Source organism: Paramacrobiotus metropolitanus, unplaced genomic scaffold, assembly GCF_019649055.1.
Source record: "Paramacrobiotus metropolitanus isolate TYO unplaced genomic scaffold, Prichtersi_v1.0 Parri_scaffold0000162, whole genome shotgun sequence".
Classification (NCBI taxonomy): Eukaryota; Metazoa; Tardigrada; class Eutardigrada; order Parachela; family Macrobiotidae; genus Paramacrobiotus; species Paramacrobiotus metropolitanus.
Genome location: NW_026570382.1, coordinates 169,806 through 179,798, shown reverse-complemented (window position 1 = coordinate 179,798; position 9,993 = coordinate 169,806). Strand labels below are relative to the sequence as shown.

Genomic DNA, 9,993 nt, shown 5'->3' with positions numbered 1-9,993 from the left:
GACCAACCACCGCCAACTGAACAAATGAACTCGGCCAACTTGACCGAGGGAGCAACCGCGCCCACAGAAGGTTCGGATTGCTAAATCCAAGTAGCCGAGAAGACAGACCAGCACAGAAAAAGCCCAGAAGTCTACCATCTGAAGTTGGAGGAAACCATAAGTTTCAACCCGCGAGACCGACAGGTTGTGTTCATTGACAATGAACGGGTATCGCTTCCAGCTTATTCGACGTGTTCCATTAAGGTACGGATTGGGAAGCCAATGGACTTTCGTGACTCTAAGGCGGAAAATACGTCCTATCCAACCTATTGAGATAAGGATCGACATCCGACCCCCGACGGACACGGCAAGGATTAATATCCAGAACACAACGCATGAACCAAAGATACTTTAAAAAAGCGTAAGACCTGGCTACATGCACCAAAAAGGACGTCTACGAACCGGACATCGACAACGAACAAGCTGTTTGGGAAATCCCAAGGAGAATCGCCAAGACATGGCCGGTTCAACCGAAGCCCAAAGAGCTCTCGCAGTTGACCATCTTCGAGTCCACAGGAGTAAAGGCGCAGCGGAAAGTTAGGATCCTGCCTCGAATGATACCCGAAATCAATGTCGCCCTAGATGTACCTAGCAATGTCGTCCTAGAAATACCTCCTACCCAAGAGTTCATGTACCTGTGCGAATCGCACACCACACCTTACGGAGTAGATATGATAGATGGTGCAACAAAGCACGACGGAAAGACATTTACCGTCATGGATGGCTAACCACACCAACAAGGCTGTCACCTTACGGAAAGGTGCACCGATGGGCCGTTCAGTCGAACCGTTCAGTATGATGACGGACGGTCAGGAGATGGTAGAAGCCCAAGCTAACTCAACTCATTTAGAGAAAGAAGACGCGGAATCCCAGGAGGATCGACGAAGAATTATCGACTCCATAAATTTCGGTAAAACCTTTACCGACTAGCAACTGGCCATACTGAAGGCTGTTTGGACCCGGTCAACCGGCCCCAAAAAAGGACGGAAGTCATACCGACCTGGGAACCGACCCCACAAAAGGGAAGGTAACCCGAATACCATCGTAGGCGGCCGACGCAAACGTCGAAAACCTACCAGAAAAGCCGGGTATATCCGACCAACCAGAGCCGAAGGTTAAGAGTACGCCTCCGCGGCCCGAATGCTACGTGAGAGCAGTACTACTGACTCAGCGACGACACCGATCTGACCGCCGAGGATACCGGCAGGACGACTAACGAGAAGACCTAGGCAGGTAGGAAAAATCTGTGACCGAATGGTATCGCTCGACTTCGGACTCTGCTGGACTTTGAGGGGGGCAAATTCATCCGGGCGGATGGTCCAACCCGCGGAACGGCCCGACGGACATTAGGATTCTAGGTGACATTGCAAACAACCGGGCGACGACTTCGATCCGTACGGTCCAACCAGTGCCTGGTGGAATTTTTCGGACAGCGGGTTGGCTCGATATATCAGCTGGCAGTTAGGGTGCAGCTTCCCGACATGACGTTGCAAAAACCCGTCGATACGGGAAAACAGTTTGCCTTGACCGGATTACAGCTCGGCCCGGCACAGCGGCCAGCTGTTGGGTAACAGTGATCAGCCGCGGTTGCGGAACAACCCGACGATGTAGCCCGCCGATCCGAACGGATAGTGCGGCAACCGGAAGACGTACCACGCCGACCAACACAGACGCTGAGGCAACCACTTCCAGTGCAAATGCGGGATCGGACACAGGATCAACAAGACCGATTGGAAGGCTGTCGCAACCGGATAACGACAGTCATAGCCACAACGACCGATATCAAGGAAGACCGTCGCCGCCGATATAGGTGGGCCCGACCTTGTCGAGACGTAGAGAATCGCAGTCGGAGGGAGTGACCAAAGTGCGATCGCGCCGCCGACACGACCTGTTTAGCCATAAACGGGAGGTGAGGAGAGAGAAAAGGTGCTAGAATTAGCACACCGGATACAGCAGAAAGCGTGTCGGGGGACCATGACCGCGGGCACGCCAGGCGAGCTGTTCCTCGTAACAATTGGTGGGGCGGCCGAGCCGACGCCGACGTAGAGCACCGGCTCGGTCGGAAAGATGAGCGAAGCGACCGGGCCGGCATTGACCGGAATCGACAAAACATCATCCAATCGCAGATGGTCGGGCGAGCGCTGCTGCTGGCTACCCGTCGGACACGGATTTTTCTATGTTCGATAGTGACATGCTGAAAGCGGAAGGATGGGCAACCCACTTCGCCAGTTACCCTGACAACAAAAAGGAACCGATACCGACGAGGATGCTGAATTCATGTTCAAGGTGAGTGGGGCTCTTACCGGTAATGCGGCGGACTGGGACCAGAAATCAACGGCGGCCGAACAGGAGGAAGGCTGGCCGTTGAAGTTTGGTTCGCTAAGCGCATGGCAAGATTCCGCGGTCGGAAGAAGGACATGAACTCCTTGGCGGACGCCACAGACCTTTCGTTGAATGCACTTCATGGCAAACATATACTCAGTGCAAACCGTCCGCTCGCGACCAGATCCATGCACAATCTTCTGTCCCAGTTGTAAATGAACCCTCCCGAGAATGCGCTTACGAATTCCAGCGAGAAAAGTCAAAGTCAGCTTACGGCAATAGCTCAATCTAGTAGAAAATGTAGCTCTAGATGGCCGTGCCCTGGCCATTACTGTGGCAAATTAGCTGCGAGCATAGTACGGCAAAATAGCCAAAGGCTGTTTGAACGCAGTGTGCGGCAAAATAGCAAAAGGCTATTTTGACACACTGTAGAAAACTGCGGCAAAATAGCCTTAGCCGTCAATATATGAAGTTGCCAGGGTATCCACACAGATAAAGTCGATTGGAAGGCTTACCACGTTCCCATAGGACAAGGGTAATAAGGGCGGTCTTTTATTGTCCTTTAAGGTTAATCCCTTCGGTTCCATTCTGGCAGGAAGCCGCTGATCGTTAGTGCGCGAGCGAACTCCTTGCTGATACCGTTTTGTTAAGGTAGACGTCCGGCTGATCGTTTGCACCTCATTTCGTGTCTCTCGAGCTGTCCACCCAAGCGCCGCATTTGGCATTCATGGGGGGGGGGTGACGATTGGTCTTTACAGTCTTCGAGCACCGACGTAACTGATGCACTCATGGTGCGGACCGTGCGGCCGAAGCCCTCGCTTCCAAACTGAAACTTTTGAGCAATGCAACAAAAGCGCGGCACTGAGATTGCGGGTTATCCCTGCCAAAGCGAACCGTCTGGACTGGCCAGTACTGACACAAGCGGACGGACGGCATGAGCTTGCTCCCAGTGCACGATTGTAACCGACAGGAAGGTTGGTTGGTTGCTGATGGATATTCATTGAATCGCATCCACCTTTATGCCGAAGTCCGGCAGAAAGGTGGATAAGTCATCCACCAATCTACCGGAGCTCGTCCACCGATCTTCCGGCTCATCCACCAATCTGCCGAACCAACCCGTCGTTGTCGATTGATCTAATTGACACCATTGAGTTCATTCGGGCCCATTGGCAGAAAGGTGAATGCGGCTGTACTGATCGACCGAAGCGAAGCGAAGGTCCTCTATGTTCAAGACAACAGGAATTTTTGTCGGTCATGTCGGTCACGCAGTAATCTGTCCGTCGGTCACGCTGCTCACGCCCCAAGTTACAGCAGAAACCCTATATTTGTGTGAACCTATACAGGGATGAAAACCGATTCCCGGCGCTGCTGCCGCTGCCCGGCTCGAATGTGAGTACATATGGTTAAATTTATGGCAGTACATATGGTTAAATCTGGCGCGGTACATAATCACACCATGTTGAGCCGCAACGTAAAATTCCAGTCGGTGGCGGCAGCAGGAAGACGGTTTTGCCCCCATATTTTGAAAAGTATGTGTGTCTTTCACTGCTCTGTGATTACTAAAACAAATCAGCATTGTAAAAATTTGGGATTCTCGAATTCTGTAGAAGTAGAAAACCGGTTTTTTTACATTGCAGGCGGCCCAATTCCAGTTCTTGGTGATTTTTTTTATGAAAATCGTTGTGATTTATTGACTTTGCTATTCGATTGTTTTACTGTAGTGATTAATTTAGTGTCTCTTGTGCTTAGAATTGCATGAGCGAAACTTTTGCTACGAGAGCTATTTATTTTGGGCAACTTCGTTTTCATGCAAAAATTTCCTGTCGGAAACTTTCGCATTGTAAGAGGACCCAAATATGAGCAGTACTAAACAATGAGCAAATATACCTGAACACGTAGTACGAGTACATAGTAGGTAGTAGCACTTAGTGTACGCATTAAACAAAAATTTAGGGATATAGCTCAATATCTTTAATTCAGAACATGCTGAATATGCTTAGAATCCTGTACAGAGTACAACGGTCAAATAATGAGTAAATTCTTTACTTAATAATTGTAGCAGCAACGTGTTTATTAGGGCCAGCATTAGGCTACTGATTGTACCTTAAAGTGCATAATTTTTGCTAGGCTTTGCAAGGTGCCAACCTATACTACAACTATATTTTTTTGCAAATTTTCCGAATCACACATTGCCAAAGTTAGCATAATATTTGGATTCACTTTAGTTCAATTTAGGTTGAATGATGAAACTGATAAAACGTAGGTCAGCAATGATAAAAGAGTGTCGGTGGAAAGTTGAAAGGAGAGAATTTTGATGCCAAAAAATCTTGTGAGAAAGAAGAAACGAAACGTTTTGTGTACGAAATTTAGTATCAGGACCGACATACTTCACTCAAATGGGTCAATATGTATATTTACGGGCGGAATAAGATTTATGATTTTAAAAGTACCCATAGTTGTTGTACTCCATAGTTAAGTAATTAATATAAGTATTGTCACAACTGTCGAAGTTAATAATTATAAGATAAAGGCGTCGCATGCTACACTTCTGTACGTCTGTACCATCGCTGACTCTTACCAAATGCCACATTTGCAAGACCAAGTTGACCCCACATAACGATATTAATTTTTAAGGTTTAAATCAAAATAATAAACAAAAGAATGCTGCTGGGATCAAACGGTATTTTGCTTTGACAGTTCCTGAAGGAAATGCTACCGCTGTAATGAGCGAAATAATTAACTGGAGAGAACTGTAATTAAGGAAATGCTACTTAAGCTTACCTTTTTAATTCTAAAATAAATCCCAGTTTTGGATGTGTTGATTTATTATTATCAGTACGTGTCTCTTTGCACTGTTTTACGAGTGTCAGCATGCCTACTTCGAGCCGCTACATTTCGATACAAATCAACCGCCTTTTATTAAATAAACATTTTTAATACATGTGCAACTATTGCGCATGCTATACGAGTACCATATACAGATAATGGAATTAAGAAAACCGTTTTGTTGCTAGTTGCTACTGTATAATTATACAAAGACCGTTTGAAGTTGAACATAGTGGCATGTTTTCCACTGCATCCGTTTTGCGAAGCAGGAAAATTAGTACAGAAGACACTTTCTCGAGATAAGTTCCGCTGTACTGGTATTCCCGGTTTCATCGCTCCGATTCCTGCTCGATGACAGGATGACCGCACGTGACATCGACGTGGGGGTTGCAAATTTTTTTGGCGGAGGCAGCCGGTACGCTTGACTGCAATTAGCACAGCGGTTGGCCATACGTAATAGAAAGCCTGAATCAACTAGTACTGCTACTGCACTAGTCATAAGATGAAAACTAACTGAAAGTGCAGTTATGTCAGTAGTGGAACAGTAAATCTTTTCATGTGAATATTCGATCGAGTTCCAAAATTCGACGAAACTTTTCTTACCAGTGCCACAACTGCCAGTACCAGCAGCATCCAAATATACTTGAGAACCTCCATGCTAGCGAGTTTGCTTTATATTTACGTAGAGTAAGCCGCACAGCTGCTATTCAAATTTATATCTTTTAACAACCGCAAAAAGCTTTGCTTAATGAGAAAAAAGTTGAAATGCCACCTGCTTAAATAGGGTATAGCGCATTCTGCACAGTGTACGCGTACGTTAACCGCTCGCCCACTGCATAAAGGCAAAAAATCATGTGCTTTTTTGTTTTGCGGTATAACGAGGCACATCCGCTTAAAGTGAAATCACCGGTATTCCCCATGTAGTTTTGCCCGAATTGCTTTCTATTAAATTCCGTTTTAATTGCACAACACGAACAAAGGCAATAAGGCCGCTCGATCAGTTTTTTTCTCTGTTAGTTTATTACTCAATTTTTTCTGCAGTATGTTTTTGTCGCGCCGACAAAACACAGCTTGCAGTGATATTGAAGCTCTTTTAGCAAGCTTGAATAACAAAAATATTTATGAAACACCTACAGAAAGAGTATGCTTGCTTTAGCTGCAGCAGCACTGCCGAGGTTTACGACCAGAACTTTCCCAAACTGCAATTTCGCAAAAGTTGCTACATATGATAAGGCGCATGATTTTTGCCGCAAAAATTAACTGCACAAGTTCATAAAGTAGTAACATTAACCGTGCATTGAGTGCGCTTCCGGCAAAAGTCATTAGTCACGACAGATTAATATTGTTTTTTACAAAATAAAATTTCTAGTTCCTTAAAGTTCACGATATTATGACATTGTATCACTCTGTAAGTTAAGTATTTGTTATCTGCAGACTGCAGGTCTTCTACACAGACAAGAAAACCATCTGCATACTACAAAATGATATTCTTAAAAGCTTGTAAAAATAAACTATCAGTTTTTCATTATCTTCACGATCGTCTAACAACTCCCACAATTTGAATACAGCAAGCCGAGCTGTGAATCCTCATGCTTGTGGTATTTGAGCGACAACTCGAGCACCCTGATTGAATTATAGGTTTTAAGTTATCGGTTTTATTGGTTATTGTAACGTGTATGTATAGCAAAATAAAACTTTAACTGGAAGTCTAGAACACAAAATAACAGAGAATGAGATCTGTCAAGTTGTAATAAAGCTCTTAGTTAGGTTCCGGTTTGTTGGAACTGGAATTGGCTCTTTCTCTCAGATGATGTAAATAATGCTAGGAATACTCTATTACTTTTACTCAAAACTTAAACGCCGAGAACGCAGCATGCATACCGACAACGCCCATACATGAAATATGGTTAGCTATAGGACTTCTAGAAAATTGCAGAACATAACTCTGCAACGAAAACTCATTAAGCAGTAACTTTGTTTTCCGCCACATGCCAAAAAAATAATGCACAGAAAATAAATTTATTTATTTATTTATTAATAAGTAGTTTTCTGCTAAAGATTAACGGAAACTCCTTCCAGTTTGCTCGCAACACGTGCATCAGAACGGTATCAGAACAATTTACTGTAAATTTTAGATTTTTTAGATTTTATATTCGCACTTTCAACACTTGCAATGCATAATACATATTATACGTTACAAAGTTTGCTGGTGTACCGTGCACTATTATTGTGAAATAATAGTACAGTTTGCCTGCGCGATTTACTATTCGGCAGTCGGCACACGTACCTTCTTACCGTTGCGGAATACTTACGGGATCAGGAAGTCCTGCAGCGCAGCTTAAGCAATGGATAAACTGGATCGCAGTCTTTTTACAATCGGTGCCTGGAATTTGCTAAGGTGCATATGTATTTATGACCAATTTTTGCTAGCCATTTCCGACTACATAAACCTATTCTGTAGACTATTGCTCCTGCTCTAGGTGGAAGTATTACAAGGTAGACCAAAGTGCTGAAGTATGTACGTTATGGAGTTTACCGATTTTCACGCTTATTCCATCGTGTCTGTGCGATTTGCATGTTGGCACTCGACGTTCTAGTAGGTTCTCGATAAGGCGTGGTGATTGCAGTGTTCATCTTGTCCCTTTTTAATACGGATTTCGATGGGTGGCACCGAAACAAGTCAATGCCGAATATTGGTTAAATATTAGTAAGCACCGTAATCAGTAAGCGGACTGTTTATCACGGACATCCTTTCTTAAGTATCTTTTACTTGAAATGTCACATCCTTCGATGTTGTACGCAAATGATCTGAGCGTTTTGCAACGCTCACAACGGAATTAGTATGTTAAACATATGACATATTTACTGCATTCCACTGCTTACATTAGTACCGTTACGCTACGGTGATCCGGTATTAGAACCGGGTAATGGGATGCCAGTTGTCGAACCGCGCGTCTAAAGGTTACAAATTAAATTGTTGCAGTATGTATTGTAAGCAAAATGTTTGCCAACGCGAGTATTGTTGTACGTCAGCTCCCGCGCACAATCCACGCTCATCATTTGCGGGTCCACACGTCTTAGGGAGAGTGCGTAGGGCGACAAATAATTGCCCACAATAAACACCTCCCCAGCTTCTCTGTAGGCAATGAGGTGTGGCTTCAGCTGCAAGAAATTCCGGAACCAGGCAAACGAGCAGTCACAATGCAAGCGTCGCACTTTCTGGACATCGTTGATGCTGATGAGCTTTGACTCATAGGTGCGATTTGAGGAAACCTCTGCAAGCCATTCCTTTCGGGCCAACTCAGAACTAATCTCCTTCTCCAGCATCAGGCTCTTCAAATGCGGCAAGTCCATAAATGTGTAACGTTCCAGTGTATCAATGATAGACGACATAAAGCAGATCATCCGCACTTCCGGCATGCGTGAAAAATCCTGCTTGTTAACACTCAGATCGGAGCCATACTGCACTTCAAAACGCAATAATTTCGGCAAGATACCGGCTTCGTAAACCTTACGTGTGGTGACAGATGTATTAGACTCAACGCTCAGCTCAATGATTTGTTGCCGAATGGGTTCAGCAACTTCAGAATGTACCGTGTTGCTTTTTTCGACTAAGAGAATGGTGACAGCTCGGTTCGGGCTAATTCTGCTAATGTTTCTCGTTAAATCCCGCATATCGGAACGTTTTTGCCGATAACAGTCGACTTTCAGGTATGTTCTTGACACCGCATGATATCTGTAGTAATAATCTTGTACGGTAATATCGCAGTTCTCGATGTTTAACACTAGTCTGCAGGCATCTTCTTCCCCGATGGTAGCAAAAGCAATGCATTCTTCTTTCGTCAGCAAATCAGTTTGAAAAGGAAAGGAAATCACGGTGCTTGGCAGTTTGCTAATGCTTTCATAGTCGTGAGTGGGATTATTGCAGTCTTTTTCGAGATCAGTACCGAAACCTGTGTAACGGTGTCACCGTGTTACACCTGCATTTATGGAAAACAGAAAATAACATAATAACTGCTCATAATTGTGCATATAAGCTAAACAGATTAGTGCACATTTGCGTTGCTACTTGTATGTATTGGCACTTACTGGTAGCAAGAAGCTACAAAATGATACTTACCTGATACGACGGCTAATACTGACAATAATCCGATTACCAACATTTCGAAAATATTAATAAATTCAGGATCCGAAGACTGATTATGATACGAGTTTATATATCACGTTTCGCCGGTGAACGTACATGTCAATGGTAACGAAGTTTTTAATGGTGTGTACGGCAAGTACCGGTACATAGATTATGTGTTCGCGTTTGCAACGATGTAAAGACAAGATAAATTATAGCAAGTTCCTACAGCATGCTTGCTGGCAGCGTTCCACAACAACTGTGGAAACAATCAGCATGCGCCGTACTTTAACCTTTCGCTTGTCTCAAGACTCGCCCACCATAAAGCACCACCCACATACACCATTTAATCCTACCCGATCCAAGAATCACAACAAGAAAAACGCGTTTTAAAATAATGACAATACATACGTTGATTAATCTACCATATGTGCGGCTGACTTCTTAATTGGTGGCATATTGCTTGGTTTCAACGTTCTTTGGGATTCACGTCGTGTAACGCGCAATTGTTATTTACCGTAGATGCAGCTTCTACTACCGCCCAATTCTATCTACAGTGAACCATAAGGTTGAATGTCATATAATTACACAGTCTCTACTGTTGGGCAATTATTACCACCGCCCCGAGACACTTCGTCCCGAAACTGCATATGCTGCCCAGTGATAAGAGGCAGTACCAG

General features: G+C 44.5%; 1 protein-coding gene across 2 annotated transcripts; it reads right to left on the bottom strand.

Moving 5' to 3' along the window:
• Positions 1 to 7,909: 7,909 nt before the first annotated feature.
• LOC129600052 (uncharacterized) lies at positions 7,910 to 9,492 on the bottom strand. Of its 2 annotated transcripts, none has more exons than XR_008692011.1 (2): positions 9,308 to 9,492; positions 7,910 to 9,167 (listed from the first exon to the last, which is right to left on the bottom strand). XR_008692011.1 is itself a non-coding variant. In XM_055498444.1 (2 exons), the coding sequence occupies exons 1-2, from the start codon at positions 9,348 to 9,350 to the stop codon at positions 8,143 to 8,145; spliced, it is 1,041 nt and encodes a 346-aa protein (XP_055354419.1). In that variant the 5' UTR covers positions 9,351 to 9,492; the 3' UTR covers positions 7,910 to 8,142. The 2 variants fall into 2 exon arrangements, 1 of the variants encoding a protein (XP_055354419.1); XM_055498444.1 differs by having other exon boundaries at positions 7,910 to 9,140.
• Positions 9,493 to 9,993: the final 501 nt, after the last annotated feature.